This window comes from Pristis pectinata, chromosome 31, assembly GCF_009764475.1.
Source record: "Pristis pectinata isolate sPriPec2 chromosome 31, sPriPec2.1.pri, whole genome shotgun sequence".
In the NCBI taxonomy this organism is placed as follows: Eukaryota; Metazoa; Chordata; class Chondrichthyes; order Rhinopristiformes; family Pristidae; genus Pristis; species Pristis pectinata.
The window spans coordinates 12649835-12668045 of record NC_067435.1 but is presented as its reverse complement, the minus strand read 5'-3'; the positions used below and the strand labels follow the sequence as shown (position 1 = coordinate 12668045).

Here is an 18211-nt window from a genome sequence, read left to right as displayed (position 1 = left end):
GTTAAGAAGGCATATGGTGTATTGTCCTTCATCAATCGGGGAATTGAATTTAGGAGCCGTGAGGTATTGTTGCAGCTATATAGGTCCATGGTCAGACCCCACTTGGAGTACTGTGCTCAGTTCTGGTCACCTCACTACAGGAAAGATATGGAAGCCATAGAGAGGGTGCAGAGGAGATTTACAAGGATGCTGCCTGGAATACGGAGCATGCCTTATAAAAGCAGGTTGAGGGAACTCGGTCTTTTCTCCTTGGAGAGAAAAAGGATGAGGGGGGACCTGATTGAGGTGTATAAGATGATGAGAGGTATTGATAGGGTAGATGGTCAGAGGCTTTTCCCCAGGGCTGAATTGGTGGCCACAAGAGGACATAGGTTTAAGGTGCTGGGGAGTAGATATAGAGGAGATGTCAGGGGTAAGTTTTTTTCACTCAGAGAGTGGTGAGTGCATGGAATGGGCTGCCGGAAACGGTGGTGGAGGCTGATAAGATAGGGTCGTTCAAGAGACTGTTATATAGGTATATGGAGCTGAGTAAAATAGAGGGCTATGGGTAAACCTAGTAATTTCTAGGGTAGGGACATGTTCGGCACAACTGTGTGGGCCGAAGGGCCTGAATTGTGCTGTAATTGTTCTATGATATTCAGGGATACAAACCAAAGTAGATGGAGTTGGCAGGCAGATCCACCACAATCCAATCCAATGAATTGTGGAAGTAATTACTGTAGAATGGCTACATCCAGTTTGTTTACAACTGGAGCCATAGGCAGCTTACCTTTGTAAATATGGTCACCCCCCCATCCCTTACAACTCACAAACACTTGGCCTTGGTATTGACTGTCTAATGTAGAATGTTCTTTCTAATCTTGGCAGCACACTAACATTCCTCAAGTGCTCTCCAGTTCATTCTCTCCACCTCAACAGAAGGTGGTGACTTTCTCACACTGAAGGCCATCAGCCCACAAGCCCTGTTGTCTGACACAGATGTCCAGTTTTGTCCCTCACAAGCCTTTCCTCATAACTGTTTAAAAAAAAAGTACTCTTCAACTGCATGGGCCATTGTCTTTCAGAAGTTTCTCTGAAATCTGCTTCCAAGTGACCATGACAACCAAGGTGAAGAACTTCCACTTCCCCTCTCACTCTTTCCACAAATATATTAAATCCACAACTTCAAGTTGCAGACCCAACCGTCAACCGGGATAGATTCTCCACACCCGCTTCAACAAAACCCCCAATGATTTTGCTACCATTCCATTAAACCTCATTTAAAGACAATCTGAACATCTCTCATCCCTCCAGAGCTTTTCGGCAGGGTGTAAGCTCACCTGACCTGTTCATAAGACTGTGGATTTCATTATGGCCTTGAGAGTGGCAGTGAGACTGGAGCCAAGCGTGGCTCTCACCCTGATGACCCTTCTGCTCATTTTCCCGCAAGAGTCACTGGACAGCTACCTAATGTGGAAGCTTGGACTGGCTCTTTCCAATTCTCCCTTGTCCAATAACACAGCCAACACGCCACCCAGATTGAATTGTCCAAATCCAAAAGGGCACAGCTACATTTTACCTTCACCGTCTGAGCTACTGGGCGAATCTTTGGGGAAGTGGTTTACATCACTGGGCCATCATTTGTGACCCGAGGCAACTAAATGAAAGTTATCTTTGTTCTCACCCAGGACTAATACCTACCTCTCGTTCCCTGCAACCGATGCTTAGGCCATCATACCGACTGTTGTCATTTACGTGGTGGCCCATTGTTTGGGAAGACAACAGGTTAAAACCTGCCTTCTTTTAACTGGTTTACTGTGGCCAGGTATCATTCAGCTTGTGCTTCGGTCAATTTTTGCAGGTCAGCCCCATCTCCATCCTCCCTGCCCCTGCCCCAGCCCCAGCCCAGCTGAGATTGCAGTTTACCTCTGACAGAGTTCGTTCCTTCAGCGGAACCTCTCCATTGCAACAGATCTCCAGCACTGTTGTTCCAAAGCTCCACTTGTCGGCACCCAGGCTCAATTTGTTAACGTTCTGGACACATTCTGGGGCGATCCATGGAATTCGCTCCACACGTTCTAGAAAGCCAAGGATTAGCGAAAATTAAGGGTTTCTCAAATTGCTCCACCAAGAACTTGAGATTCTATCCCTTGTTGCTTAATCAGAACAATATCAAGAGATAGGCAAGGGGAGTGCATTCAAATCAAAGTGAACAGGTAGTGGTGCCCTCACTGTGTTTGTGTTTCCAAATCAAGTTTCCCATCTACTTGCCCACACCACTTTCTCCCTTGCTCTCCTGTTGCAGTTCCTGCATAATTTATACTTAAAAAATTCCTTGAATGAAGCAAAATATTCAAAGGTGGTTTGCAAGGGAATGATCGAACAAAACTTGACACCAAGCCACAGAGGAAGACATTAGTGTCAAGGGAATTAACTATAAAGTCTACCTTCAAGGTGGCAAAAGGCAGAGACAGCAAGGATTTAGGATGTTGTATCAGGATACAGTAAGCTGCTCTGTGCCAAGTTGTCATGCTTCCTGTATGGGACTCAGCAGTAAGAGGGAGTGGGTGGAAGGGTCTAGGTTATGGCGAGAAGGGATAAGGATTAAACGCCACAAACCATAGAGTCCACAATAAGTTACAGGCGATGTTATTCATTTTCATTTGACTGCATTCCCCTTCCATAAGGCACACAATTGCCAGTGGTGATCAGGAACACGTCACTAATGGATCACAGCAAACACTTCACCAACTGGGAAATCTCAGAGTACAGTATGAGAGAAATAGTTAGCCAGACTTAACTTTTTTCCCTCATTCATGGGACATGGATGTTGTCCATTTCTAATTACTGGTAAACCGAGTTAAGAGTCATCCATATTGCTGAGTCTACCACCACATCATCCCATCCCAATGGAAGTGAAGAGTATGGACTGACCTTCTCGAGAGAGCACTGTGAAACTGATGCCTGGGTCACTGACTTTGATGAAGGGACTGCTGCCCTCCTCCAATCCTTTCCTTGCAACAAGAACATTCTTGCAACAAATATTGCCATGCACCATGTTTTTGTCCTCCTGAGGGTTTTAAGAAGACAAGGAGGTCAAACTATAAGATACAGCACTGGTCAGGTTGTTACCACATTGACTACTGCTTCAGGACAACAGCAGCACTTTATGAGAAATCAAAAAATAACTTTTTCCCATCCTGGCCTTGAAGGCTGATGGGTCGCCACTGCAAGGTTTACTTCATGCGCAAACCCAGGGAACTGAGTACTGATAGAGGCATGAGCACCGTCTGATCCTGCCCTCACTCATCCACTCAAATGCAGTTTCATTTGAAATCCTTTTCAGTCTCAAACCTGGGAGTGGAGACTAATGGGAGAAGCTAAATGCCACACAATCAAAAAAGTTAATTCTGTCTAACAGATCCATATCAGAGGAATTCAGGACTGACCCAGAAGATTAAGACACATGGAATCCATGGAGACTTGGTGGACTGGATTCAAAATTGGCTTGGCCATGGAAGACAGTGGGTCATGGTGGAGGGGTGTTTGTCTGGCTGGAGATACGTGGCCAGTGGTGGTCTGCAGGGATCAGTGGTGGGACCTTTGTTGTTTGCGATCTGTAAATGATTTGGATGAAAAGGTAGGTGAACTGATCATAAAGTTTGCAGGCGACACGAAAATTGGCAGAGTTATGGATAGTGAGGAAGGTTGTCAAAGGATATGGCAGGATATGGATCAGTTGGAAATATGGGCAGAGAAATGACAGATGGAGTTTCATCTGGACGAGACTGAGGTGTTGCATTTTGGGAAGTCAAATGCAAGAGGAAAGTATAAAGTAAATGGCAGGACCCTTGGGAGCATTGGTGGAAGAAGGATCTTGGGGTGCAAGTCCTTAGCTCCCTGAAAGTGGCAACACAAGTAGATAGGTTGGTAAAGGCGGCGGATGGTAAATTTGCCTTTATCGTTCAGAGAATTAAGTATAAAAGTCAGGAAGTCATCGACGCAACTGTATAAAACTAAGGTTAGGCCACATTTTGAATGTTGTGTGCAGTTCTGGTTGCCGCACTACAGGAAAGATGTGGAGGCCTTGGTGAGGATGCAGAAGAGGTTCAGCCAGGATGTTTCCTGGATTAGAGAGTAGTAACTACAGGGAGAAGTTGGACAAACTTAGATTGTTTCCTCTAGAGTGATGGGGGCTGAGGGGCGAACTGATAGAATTATGTAAAATTATGAGAGATGCAAAACACAGAGTGTTGGAAGTGCCTGGAACACACTGCCAGGGGAGGTGGTGGAAATAGATACGATAGGAACATTTAAGAGGCATTTAGGCAGATACGTGAACAGGCTGGGGATGGAGGGTTATAGACAGTGGACATGTAAATAGGATTAGTTTAAATTGACTGGTCAGCACAGACGTTGTGGGCCAAAGAGCTTGTTCCTGTGCTGCACTGTTCCATGTTCTTTATGGTGCAGTATCTCTTGCACTTCCACATTGAGATACTAGGGGGAAGCAGCCAAGTAATCTATTGGGTATATTTACATGGCAACTTAGCACACCACCCAGAAACATGAATGCTTCACGAACTGAGTGCTCTGAGAAGCAACAAAGAGCTATTATAACATTGTGCAATGGAGCTCCGTGCATTTCCAGTGTTTGCTGCTTTTTAAACAAGAACTTTGGGCAAATATCACTATTCTTACATAATCACTAAGTCAAAATTCTGCATTTTCCTTCCTTTCCCATTTTGAGACTGTGGCAGTTCAAGGAAAAATTCAGGATGTCCAGAGATAGGCACCAAATGTGCCCACATCACAAAAATAGGGAATTATTCAAACTTCCATTTTTTTTAAAATTTAGGTTGCAATGGTTAGTTGCAAAAACAGAATGTGTTCAAATCTACTTGGAGATCTTCACCAGGAAGTGGATTAAATACTGATGCATACCAGATAGCTCAGTGCACTAGCAAGCTGCTGAATGACAGTCAGACTCCACCCTGGGCTTATTTTCCCTTTCTCTTTTCGCATCATGACATCCAGTGGTCCAAATTCCACATATTCTTCCACAATTATATCTGCAATGGAGGACAGTGATTATCACCTTGCAACGAGACACAGAGACAGACCAAGAGAGCACGAGGGAGAGATGGAGGGACGAGGAAAAAAGGTGGAGGATGGCTAGATGGGAGTTAGAACGAAACAGTGTAGAGGGACAAAGGGGAACAAAGTGAGGGACTGAGGTTTGGGGGGGGGGGGGGGGTGGGGGGAAACAGGGAAAAAGAACCAAAGGGAAGGCACTGGCCACACCACGTATAAAATGTAATACACATATGCTTGCACTCCTGAGGGAAACATACTTGTATTTCCTTACTGCTCCCCAACCTTTAACTCCCAGCCTAATGTCCTCTTACCACCAACCCAACCTTCCCTCTTCTCCCCCACCCAGATTCACCTTCCTCTATTTTTTCATCTATCCACACATGATCCATTGCACCCTCTACAAAAAGACAGCTCACAGCTTGATTTCTTTTCTATTCAACGCAGGTGACTAAATTAATTGTGCAACTCAAAAGGTGAGGATAGAACAAGCATCCCTTCTCCTCCACTTCCCCACGGAGGACGAGGTGCAGATAAACAGATTTTAATTAGAATTATTTGCAACAGGCAATGATGTTACCTAGCCACTGGGAGAAGATTGAGTATACGATTAAAAAGGAACTGCTTGAGGTAAAGTTCAACTACAACAATGACCTCTAGGGTCTCTTTATGTACCATGACCCTGTGTTCAGCCAGGTAGAGGAATACGTGAAACCAAGGTGATTCACTGGGGAAAAATAGAGGTCAGCTCACTAAAAAAGTTTCTGTTAACAGTTCTGAAGAGGAGTCTTCAACCTGAAGCATTAACTCTGTTTCCCTTTCCACAGACACTGCCTGACCTACTAAGTGTCTCCTGTTTTTGTTTCAGAGGTCAGCTCACATTCATCTTACTGACAGTTCAGGATGCACAATGGGAGAGATTTGGGTTTACTACAAACCAAGCCAAGAGAAAGGGTACCACAGCTTAAAGGATGACCAATAAAAGACACCAGAATAAATATATATTAGGAAGGGTTCCTGTTCACTACTGTGACCTATCATGCCTCTCCGAAATGCACACGACAGATTAAGAACCAAGTATTTGGAAACAATGAAACTACAGGAATTCTATCATCACAATTAAGTAGGGATTCTGTGCTACTTCATAAACGAAGCCAGACAAAGAAATACACGGAATAAAAAAATATGCAAATTACTTTCCGAGCCTCGTACGCAGACTCCATGAACAAAGGCCAAGTGAGCATGAGAAATTTGGCTCATCAGACTAGCGAGCTCGAAAAATGCCTGCAAAAGGAACAAAGATAAACTACATCAATCAATGCATGTCAAATAGTCGGGTGTCAAAAAGACCAAAGCTGCTGGAACATAAACCTTTCGAGTGCACATGATCAAAACCCCAAACGCATAAGGTAGCCATTCAGCAGATTGGAGCCCAACTCCTTGATATCCAAACTTGCTAGTTCCAACACTGAATGGCTTTTTCAGTAATAACACTTTTGTCTCTTCCAGCCTACAGCCTACTTAATCTTACCCAACCATGGCTCTGGCTAAGATTGAAAGCTTGATTATATTTTCCTGAAAGCTGATTTTTTGCCTTTCAGGATCAAATTCTTTTCCATCTTCTGGTCCCACAATTTTGCTCGTTAAATATGCTGATGGCACAGTTATGACTTATTTACCTTGTACATATCTTGTGGAGACTGAGAGTATTAATTCTTTGTAAGGTTGTTTATTTCATATCATAAGGATAGAGGTTCAATCTTATCCTTGGGGTTTTGAATACATCTCAATTCCTTGTCTGAGATGATGTCCACACAGCATCATAACTCCTCAATACTCTTAACAGCCAACAAGAACACAACAGCTTCACCATTAGTCTTGGGCTATCAACCCTATTTTCCCATTCTTCTGGCAGTGAAGTGACAACTTCAATGCTGCATATTGTTGGGTGACCATGAGACAGACAGAGGCACAGAGGCTGCAGCACTCTTGACTCCGAGGCAGATGGTGATGGCTTCCAACCCCAGTTCAGTCACTTAAGCATTATTCTGAAGGAATGGTGCACTGTTAGTGGTGTTGTTGTTCATACAAGACTCTCTCACAGGTGTGCTGATACTTGGAGTGAGTTAAAATATGGAGAACCAAGTTTTGTAAAGTGGAAGATGGGAGACTGGTTACAAGAATACTGGAATGATGAAGTCTAGAGATTATCAAGAGGTGGATGAATTGCAGCTGAAGGGAGTTGGGGAGGAATAAGGCAACATTACAGGAGGTGCAAACAGGTAGCCTTGGTGATGGAGCAGGTTTGTGGTTGAGAACAGAAAATCAAGGTTGAAAAACAATTTGGCTCAGGTTAAGACAATTACAGAAATGTTGGCCAAGGGAATAATAGTGTGATGGGACTCAAAGATAATGACTTCGGTCTTTCTCAATTATTTTTCATATTTATTTCCCACAATATAGATGGAAGCCACGAGACCCATCGGGTCTGTGACAGAACCAAACACATCCATGTCACCTCTACTGCCACATTGAGGCCAGATGTAGGTTGGGGGAATAACACCTCATATTCCGTCTTGGGACTCTCCAACCTGATGGCCTCAATATTGATTTCACTAACTTCCGGTAACCACTCCCCTTCTTTTAATTCACCCCACCCCCCAACTCTTTTGTCTTCCCTTATTCCTGTGGCTCCCTTCCCCCACCTTGATGACCTGCCCAACTCCTCTCCTCCACGGTCCACTGCCCTCTCCCACTGGATTCCTTCTTCTTCAGTCCTTTGCCTCTTCTTCTACCCATCACCTCTCAGCTTATTACATCTTCTCCCCCTCCCATTACCTTCCCCCCTCACCTGAACTCACCTATCGCCTGCCTGCGTGTACACCTCCCCCTCCCCCCAGCTTCATATTCCGGCTTCTGCCCTCTTCCTTTCCAGTCCTTATGAAGGATCTCGGCCCAAAATGTCGACTGTTTATTTCCCTCCATGGATGCTGCCTGACCTGCTGAGTTCCTCCAGCACTTTTTGTATATTGCTCCAGATTCCAGCATCTGCAGAATTTCTTGTGTCTCCATCCCTTTCCCCGACTTATTTGATGGTAACTTACTCTCTCAAATGCCCATTGCTCTCCTCTGATTTTCCTACAGCCCACATTAAGGGCAATTAACAGTAGCCAGAGCTGTGTGGCAACCATGCTGTGACACCCACAACTTAAAAGTTGCATATCCCTACTCATTCAACAATGGATGTTGATGAAACAGGATGAGAAAACCACACAGTGGAATTGTCCTGAGAGCTGTTTAAATTAGAACCAAGTATCATTAGCACGTATGGAATCTAATGAATTTTCAAATGAAAATAGAAGGGTAGCCTTCAAATGAAATGGGAGTCAAACACTGGATTATAACAGTGCAAGCAGTATCAAAATAAATCATCACAATGACTCTCCAGCTACAGTTCAATAAATACAAATAAGCATTGTCAATCAAATGCAGTTAGTATGCATGATTAACAAAAAAGAAAATTAATATTTTGGTGTTAAATGCAGTAATTAATGTAATAAAACAATTTTAAAAATCTAAATATTAATAGTAAATATAAAATTCAAATAGAGAGAGTGTGCTGCAGATAGAGACGGGAGAGGGGAGAGAGGGGGGGAGAGGGCGAGAGGGGGGGAGAGGGCGAGGGGGGGGAGAGGGAGGGGACAGAGGGGGAGAGAGAGGGGACACAGGGGGAGAGAGAGGGGACAGAGGGGGAGAGAGAGGGGACAGAGGGGGAGAGAGAGGGGACAGAGGGGGAGAGAGAGGGGACAGAGGGGGAGAGAGAGGGGGAGAGAGAGGGGACAGAGGGGGAGAGAGAGGGGACAGAGGGGGAGAGAGAGGGGACAGAGGGGGAGAGAGAGGGGACAGAGGGGGAGAGAGAGGGGACAGAGGGGGAGAGAGAGGGGACAGAGGGGGAGAGAGAGGGGACAGAGGGGGAGAGAGAGGGGACAGAGGGGGAGAGAGAGGGGACAGAGGGGGAGAGAGAGGGGACAGAGGGGGAGAGAGAGGGGACAGAGGGGGAGAGAGAGGGGACACAGGGGGAGAGAGAGGGGACAGAGGGGGAGAGAGAGGGGACAGAGGGGGAGAGAGAGGGGACAGAGGGGGAGAGAGAGGGGACAGAGGGGGAGAGAGAGGGGACAGAGGGGGAGAGAGAGGGGACAGAGGGGGAGAGAGAGGGGACAGAGGGGGAGAGAGAGGGGACAGAGGGGGAGAGAGAGGGGACAGAGGGGGAGAGAGAGGGGACAGAGGGGGAGAGAGAGGGGACAGAGGGGGAGAGAGAGGGGACAGAGGGGGAGAGAGAGGGGACAGAGGGGGAGAGAGAGGGGACACGGAGAGAGAGAGGGGACACAGGGAGAGAGAGAGGGGACACAGGGAGAGAGAGAGGGGACACAGGGAGAGAGAGGGGACACAGGGAGAGAGAGGGGACACAGAGAGAGAGAGGGGGGGGAGACAGAGAGAGAGAGGGGGGGGAGACAGAGAGAGAGAGGGGGGGGGAGACAGAGAGAGAGAGGGGGGGGAGACAGAGAGAGAGAGGGGGGGAGACAGAGAGAGAGGGGGGGGAGACAGAGAGAGAGAGGGGACACAGAGAGAGAGAGGGGACACAGAGAGAGAGAGGGGACACAGAGAGAGAGAGAGAGAGAGAGAGAGAGAGAGGGGGGAGACAGAGAGAGAGAGTGGGGAGACAGGGAGAGAGAGAGAGAGAGAGAGAGAGAGAGACAGAGAGAGAGAGAGAGAGAGAGCGCACGAGAGGGGACACAGAGAGAGGGGGGGGAGACAGAGAGAGAGAGCGAGAGGGAGAGTAAGTAAAGGAGGGTTGGAGGAGAAGTCAAACATGTTGAAGGTTTTTATGTGGAGATGTATTGAAAAGGAGGAGTTGTCTTGACCTTTATTTGCCCAGTAACAAATTTCAGTTCTGATGGTTATTGCACTATTGCAGTGCTTTGATAGGGCTAGAAACCATCCTAGAATGGTTCAAAAACTTAATTGAGGTAAATGGACTTGATATGGGAGGTGAGAATGTCCTCAAAGACTGGATTTTAAAGGAAGGTTGGACTCAATTCACAAGGACAAAGGGGTCCAGGTTGAGAATTTGAGCTGTGGAGTGATCATGACAGAATTCAATCCATGGAGAAGGGTTGCAGGAAGGGGTTGAGAGATAACAAGGTAAGATAAGAGAAGAGAAGGTATGTTTATTAGTCACATGTACATTGAAACACACAGTGAAATGCATTTTTTGCATAGAGTGTTCTGGCGGCAGCCCGCAAGGGTCGCCATGCTTCCCTTGCCAACATAGCATGCCCACAACTTCCTAACCCGTACGTCTTTGGAATGTGGGAGGAAACCAGAGCACCCGGAGGAAACCCACGCAGACACGGGGAGAATGTACAAACTCCTGACAGACAGCAGCCAGAATTGAACCTGGGTCACCAGCGCTGTAACGTATTACACTAACCGCTAATAGTAACTAGGGAGAGGGAATAATAACAAAATTAGTGAATATTGGGCCCAAGCAGGGATCTGGGTGATCAACAGTTTGATTAAAATAAGATTGTGAACATCAGGATGGTCTTGTTACACTGTTAGGTGCTGATATCCACAAAATGACCTGCACATCTATAGTACAACAGCAATTACACTTCAAAAATACTGTAGCCACTTGAGACATTCAAGTCTTAAAAAGCGCTATATAAATGCAAGCGCTTCCTCCTTTGAATTGCATGCAACATAGTTTAGCAGATTACTGATCCAGTTCTAAGTGTCATAAATTCCTTTTTGTTTCTCTCACCAGCGCAATGTCCCTGTGACTGGGGTCAAGCACTTTCAGCACCACACGAATATCCCTTGCTTCACTGTGCCTTGGTCCACTGGAGGAGTTCATCTCTTCCTCGTCTTCCTCCTCCTCACCTCGGATACAAAACCGACCAGCGTAGATATTCATCCTAGTTCCTCGGCCCAAGTGGTGCTCCTGAGAAACGGAATTAACCAATTATTGGGAAGTTTTCACGGCAGGTTTGAATTCTTATTGCTCTCTACAGCCCTTTGCTCTGGTGAATTTGTGACATGGCGCGTTGGTGTACTAACCCGATCACACTGCACATAAGAGTTTTAACATTCTTTTCTGGATTCCAAGTGATTCATGAAGGATTCCCTGGGGGCTAACAGAGGTTTGACCATTTCCAAGTTGGATAGCAATTTCCACAAATGTCTTTTTGTAAAAACCTGAAGATCCACAAACAAGGCCCTTGGTCCTTGAGCAAGTCAGCTCAGTTGAGTCTGCAGTGTAACACTGAGGGCTCGTTTCAGATGAAATTAAATCAACAACATTCATCCTCATTTTGGGGTAAATGGAAAAGTTCCCATGTAAATATATCAGAAGAGCAGATGTGCTCTCTCCATTGTTTCAGCCAATATTTAACCTTCAAACAGCATCAATTAAGAGTAGTTTAATTGGTTGTTAATCACAAAACATTGATGGGATCTTGCTACAAGCCAACTGGGTGCTGAGATTTCTTGTCACAATGGTGACCTGATTTTAAATACTGCTGCAGTGGCTGTGAATCATTTGAGATGAAAAGTTCTTTTCTTCCTTACACATTTGCCAATCTAACCTCTCATCATTTGACACTCATTATCTTCCTGTTGACATTAATACTTGTACTTCTGACTTTAAAACTTTCCAAGCTTCCAAACTACAATGTTTCCTTTTCTCCCCCCTTCCCCACCATTACCCTCCATCCTTCTAGCTTCAAAATATAGTGTAACCAAAGTTCAACACAACTTTAAAACATCATCTGCTTTTCAATTCTGCTCTTCAAAAATACACCCCAGAGCTTCACACAAAATCAGAATACTGCAGGTTCAGGAAACATGAAATAAGAACAGAAGACTGGAAATATGAGGTCAGTAAATTGAACGTGAAATAACCGTGGTATGGATCAACAAATCACTCAAAGCTATTTTGCAGAGAATTAAAACTGCAAACAAAGCACAGGGTTTCATTTCAAGTGATGCAGAATTCCAAACTCGTGAAGCTATGTGAAACATGCACTGGACCATGGTCATGCAACACATGTATGGTTCTGATGACAGTTTTATGAAGAGAACAAGGCAGCATTAGGACCAATAAAAATATTAACAAGGATAGTTATAGAACTGAGAAATTGCAGCAATTGGGAAAGATTTAGAAATAAAGATGTCCTGACCGGTCATTAAAATGATGAATGAATTAGACAGGGTGGATGTGAAGAGAATGCATATTAAATGGAATGATCCAAAATTAGGAACAGCTAATCTCAGAATGATGGACCTATGGTACGAATGCAGTCTAGTCTATCACAAAAACCAGCCTCCTCTCCACTGACTCAGTCTCTGCTTACCGCTGCCTCAGGAAAGCAGCCAACATAATAAGAGACCCCTCCTACCCCAGTCATTCTCTATTCTCCCCCCTCCCCTATTGGGCATAAGATACAAAAGTTTGAAAACTCATACCACCAGGCTTGAGGACAGCTTCTACTCCATGTTATAAGACTCTTGAACAGACATCTTGTATGAAAGGATGAACTCTTACAATCTACCTTGCCCTTGCACTTTATTTGTCTACCTGCACTGCACTTTCTCTGTAACTGTAGCACCATTTTCTGCATTCTGTTTTTGATTTACCTTTTGTACTACCTTGATGTACTTATGTTTGGAATGATCTGTCTGGATGGCATGCAAAACAATACTTTTTACTGTATCTTGGTACATGTGACACTAATAAACCAAATACCAATTTCCATTGCTCTCTACAATAATTTTTCTTTCAAGTATTTATCCAATTTCCTTTCAAAAGCTCCTACTTAACGTGATTCCCCCGCCCATACAGGCAGCGTATTTCAGAACATGTAAAAAAATATAATTTTTAATATCCCTTCTGACTCTTATTGATTTTTCATTGTTTTTGTACCACCTTTTCACTGAGAATTTGGCAGGTTTGGGTCCAATTTCAAAGCATGCAACTTTTCATCATTCCCACCAAAAGATAGCAACTCACACCTCTCTGCAATTAGTATGTTCGTAGATTCATACATAGTTTGAGCGTGTATTTGCCCATTTTATCAATCAGTCTTTACCCCTCTATGTTAACAATCCTTGTTATCTCTTGCTTTTCCAAGTTTAGTACCTGCACACTTTAAAATGACATCCTGCACTGCCAATATCAAGTCATTAATATATACAATATATTAATTATAGACAATAAATACTTGTCCTGTTACTGATCTCAGGGGAACACCACTGTATAGTTCCCTCAGTCAGTGAAACAACAGCCACAACACCCCATTTCCTGTCCTGTTGTCAACTCTATATCCAGTCTGTTGTTGCTCTTTAAATCCTGCTTATCAACTAGGAGCCCAATTAGGTGTCCGTTTGGCCAGTGTCTTAATAATCCATACAAAAGCAATTTCTCTGCCCTTTGCTTCATCAAATAACTTAATGTCATTATCAAGCACAATTTTCCTTCAATAAATCTGACTTTCATTTCTTAGGGTTTTCTCTGCCAAAAATAGATTAATTTTGTTGAACAACAATGTCCCCTTAAATCACATTTGGTGTCCAGATGAGGAGAATGTAAAACAGATTTAAAGTGGGTGAGTAAACAAACTGAATTTTACAGAACATTCACAGGAATGAAAACATTTGGACACAGGAATGAAGGTTCAGGAGACACCTATTGAGATTCCAGTGAAGATAAGGAAATCAGTGCTCTACTGCCTCTTGCTTGAAATTCCAAAAGCAAATACCTTCAACCACAGAACACAACAAAATTCTTTACACAACAGAATGCGTGTAAAGATTGCTTAGCAAGTTTTTTTTTAATTGAACATGCAAAACCAACAAAGTGAAAATCAAAAAAAAAATCAGGTGATGGAAATCTAAAATAAAACAGCAAATGCTAAAAATATTCAGAAGGTCAGGCTCTGTCTGTGGTTAGAGAAACAGTTAACATTTCAGGTCAAAGAGTATTGCATCTGATGAAGGGTCTTCAGCCTGAAACACTGTTTCTCTTCCTGCAAATGCAGCCTGACCTGCTGATGATTTACAGCATTTGTTGTTTTTATTTTATGCAAAACCAAGATTTAAAAAAAATATCAATTTGTTACAAACAACAATCTGGCCCTGAAGGAACACTCAACTCAAACACATTATGTTACTGAACTACCAAGTTAATATCACACAACAACTATTAAGCATGTATACAGGAGAATCCCAAAGGACATCAGTGTCTTAAGGAAAGGAGATCCCATGGTACTTTCAGTTTTAGTGTGAGAGGTGTGAATGCCAAGCAAAGACTGGGTTTACACAGTCTCTGAAAGAGTCTGAGAGAATAATGTATACAGAGATACATGATTAATGTGAACCCACCACGATACCATTAATTCAATTCTGGGAAACAGGAGGGACTGAAAGCATGTATCCCTTCTTCGCACAAAGTAAATAAAACTTGGAAATTGAGTGCCAGTTATGTGAAAAATCCTTCAGTGAAGAACTAGATGTTGCAGTGGAGAGCAGGAGGGAAAGGGTAATGGGCAGTGTGTCTGGGGAGAATAAAGTGTGCTGATCTGATCCATAGTATCTTCGACTTTATTCCACCCTCCCCCAATGAGTGCTGTGCAGATCCTACTGTTTTTTTGACAGACCTGGTGCTCAACACGCCCTCGGGTCTCCAAATTGTCTGATAAAGTTCTGATTTTTAAACTGACAAGGGGGAACAGAAGGACTCAGCACAAGGCAACCTTCCAGCAAACCTAATCCTGGCCGAGGGTAGGCCAAGAACATCAAGGGTAGGAAGAATGGACCACATCATCCTTTGAAGCTGCTTCACTAAAAATATCCCTACTGTCTATTTTTACCACTCTCTCTCGAATTGATGGTTGAACATATTCACTGACTGAGTATCTACAGACCTTTAGCGTAGAGAATTCCAAAGAGTACTTCCTTCTGAATGAACCATCTAATTGCTGACTACTTATCCTGCCAGGAAGCACCAAAACTCTCCAGCTTTAGGAAGCTGCTTCACAACATCCACCCTATCTGTACTTCTTAGAGAATTGTGTTTCGATTCTTCTGAATGCAAATGAATAGGGAAAATCTCACTCTATCACATTACTGGTTCAACCAAACGCATGCAAAACACTTGAACTGGTAGGTTGAATGCACGCACCTGAATTATTTCCTCCTTCCGTATCTGGTGAAAGCTAAGCTGGCTCAGATTTAACTGAGCTGTGAGTGGTCGAATGTCAGCATTTTTGCTGTTTCTTGTTATTATCAAATTAGAGAATTCTGAAAGCCAAAACAAAGCAGAGCAGGTCAACAATTACGCATTGGACTTTTTCTTGAATTAACAATTTTTAAATAAAACAAAATTACATCATTTGGTTTGCTCAGTTTTTCTCTCCACCAACTATGCCCAAACTGTTGGGCATTTCCTGCAGCTCTGACCAGCACTTCACAGCTTTTACACGTTTTGTATTTTTTTCTCTTTTTCCAATTTCCCTCATTAACCTATAAACCACGTGGCTTGGTTCACAGTTTATCACCACAGCAACCCCGCCTCACCTATCTGAGACATTCTTTGTCCTCTCTATACTTTCCCACCCTCTCTGCAACTAATTTCTCTTTTCTCCCCCAGTTTAACCTGAAACATTAAATATTTCTCTTTCTCCAAATAATCTGCTGAGGGTTTCCACCATTTTTTTTATTTCAGATTTGCTGCATCTGCAGTTTATTGACTTGCATCCTGTCGGGTGGCAGTTTCAAACACACCCACACACAATCTTTTTCTGGCAACAGACCACAGGCAGATCCCAAGTTATTTTGAATTTAATAACTCAGAGCATAGGAGTACCCTCAAGGGACATAAATTAGTGAATCAGAGAAAGAAACAGACAAAATTAAGAGTGTGGTTAAATTGATACCAAATCCAGGTTCAAAGAACAAAGATTGAAGAAAGTGAGTTAACAGAGGAGTCTAGGAACATCATGGCTTTAAGGAAACAATGAATTGGATACCATAACAATGCAAAGAGGTGGGGAAGGGTGGTAGGCAGGGGAGAGCAGGAGGAAATCAGAGGGAGCAGGGACTGAGTAGGTCAGGAGAACCAGGGAACTGAGCAAATAAAGACATTTCCAAATGATCTGGCAAGGTTCAATGGTACTCTTTACCATGTGGTAGAGGTGGGCAACACTTATTGACCACGTAGCTCTCATTCCCTGATTTCAGCATGCAGCCCTTCAGACTCTCGAGAAGCTCCTTAACACTGGGAAATGATCGCTCCCAACCCTGTAGCATATAAACATCTGGTGCCTTCCTCTCAATCTGAAACTGTTTAATGCCTTGAATTCCTCCAGAACCTCGAAATAATTCACGCTGAAAGAGAAACAAAGGATTATCACTCACAATGAAACATGCATACAGACCAGAAAAACAAATCCTTTCCCTTTCAAAAAGGAAGTTGGAATCCCACATCTCTGGAGGTACTCAAACCGTTCTCTACACAGTCAAGATGGTCAAAGACCACCTGCAAGTCAGACAGAAACAGTTGAGACCCTCACCCATTACAGCATCTGAAGAAACCAGTATCAAAAGCACACAAGTGAGCAAACACACAAAATACAGGCAATACAGGAGGGGAGGGTGGGTTGCATTCACAGAAAACAATCTCTTTCGCGAGACTATAATACATTGTGCGTTTAAAAGGAGCATCATGAAAAGCAGGCTCCTTTGATCACAATCAGAACTTGGAACTTGAGCCTAGGGACAGAATTTGGGCCAAAAGAAATAAAAAAAGACTACACTGCAACCCTGGCGATATGATGCATTGGAGGCAGACATGCAGTTGAGATGCACAATTGGGTGGTTGCTCTAGGTGCACTGTTGGGTGTGGACATTAAAAATCCAATGGCATTGTTGATGGAGGCTCTCCTACCAACACAACCAAGAAGCAAGATAACCAGCTACCCACCATGTAAGTGTTGAGCAGAAGCTGCTGACACAGAATAGCTGCTGCATTTACTACTTATCAGCAGTTACCGCACTCGAGGGATAATTCAGCATCAAGACCACAGAAAAATTTCCCATGCTCAAACAGACAGAGATGTTTGTGTTTTATGCTGAACTCTCTTGATGGGTTTCCTGTCAGTGAGTACCTGCCCACTTTCTCACATAAGAACCACTGTATGTCTTGCATCTATTTTCATAGAATCCACAGAGGTCAACATTTACAGGTGATCCCTGCATTACGGCCGTCTAGGTAACGGAAATTCGCCCTTACAGAATTCACAAATCACTATCCAATAATTTGAAATATGGAATAATATTTGTTCTCATGAAATTTATGTGAAAAAAGTTAAAAAAAAAATTTTCAACTCGTGTTTCTTGATGCACAAGACAGATGTCTCAGCTTCGCATTATGGAAAATCACAACAGAGACCATTTACTAAGAACACTACCCCTCTTAATATGGGTTGCACTGATAGACGCCATCATTTTGCTGCCTAATTCTGCCATGTCTTTACCTTTATTCATCTGGTAGAAAAATAACCTGATAATACACAGAACATTTTGCTCCCTACACAACAGGCTTAACAATAATTTCATCAGAAGGTATACAAAATTATGAGGAGTATATATAGGGTGAATGCATGCAGGCTTTTTCCCCTCAGGTTGGGTGAGACTAGAACTAGAGGTCATAGGTTTAGGGTGAAAGGTGAAATACTTGAGGGGAATCCAAGAGAAACTACTTCACTCAGAGGGTGATGCGAGTGTGGAATGAGCTGCCAGCGGAAGTGGTGGATGCAGGTTCAATCGTAAGATTGAGAGAAGTTTGGATAGGTACATGGATGAGAGCAGTATGGAGGGCTATGGTGCGGGTGCAGGTAGATGGCACTAGGCAGAAAACCAGGCTGGCATGGACTGGATGGGCCGATAGGCCTGTTTCTGTACTGTAGTGCTCTATGACTCTACAATATTGTATCAATTGAACTAAATGATGGACCGCTGTCAGTTCTCTATCCATGGCGCACACAATACCAACTCTTGTTCATTTGTCAATGTGGCTGGT

The 18211-nt window shown here is 43.7% G+C and overlaps 1 protein-coding gene across 1 annotated transcript in view; it reads right to left on the bottom strand.

Moving 5' to 3' along the window:
* Nucleotides 1-18211, bottom strand: part of tyk2 (tyrosine kinase 2) — a 107976-nt gene that overhangs the window by 17842 nt on the left and 71923 nt on the right. Inside the window, exons 10-16 of the mRNA XM_052042293.1 lie at nucleotides 16314-16518; nucleotides 15314-15432; nucleotides 10898-11077; nucleotides 6270-6357; nucleotides 4924-5051; nucleotides 2914-3049; nucleotides 1906-2057 (exon numbers count right to left, since the gene is read on the bottom strand). Coding sequence (XP_051898253.1) covers nucleotides 1906-2057; nucleotides 2914-3049; nucleotides 4924-5051; nucleotides 6270-6357; nucleotides 10898-11077; nucleotides 15314-15432; nucleotides 16314-16518 — 1008 coding nt within the window. The remainder of the gene's footprint in view (nucleotides 1-1905; nucleotides 2058-2913; nucleotides 3050-4923; nucleotides 5052-6269; nucleotides 6358-10897; nucleotides 11078-15313; nucleotides 15433-16313; nucleotides 16519-18211) is intronic.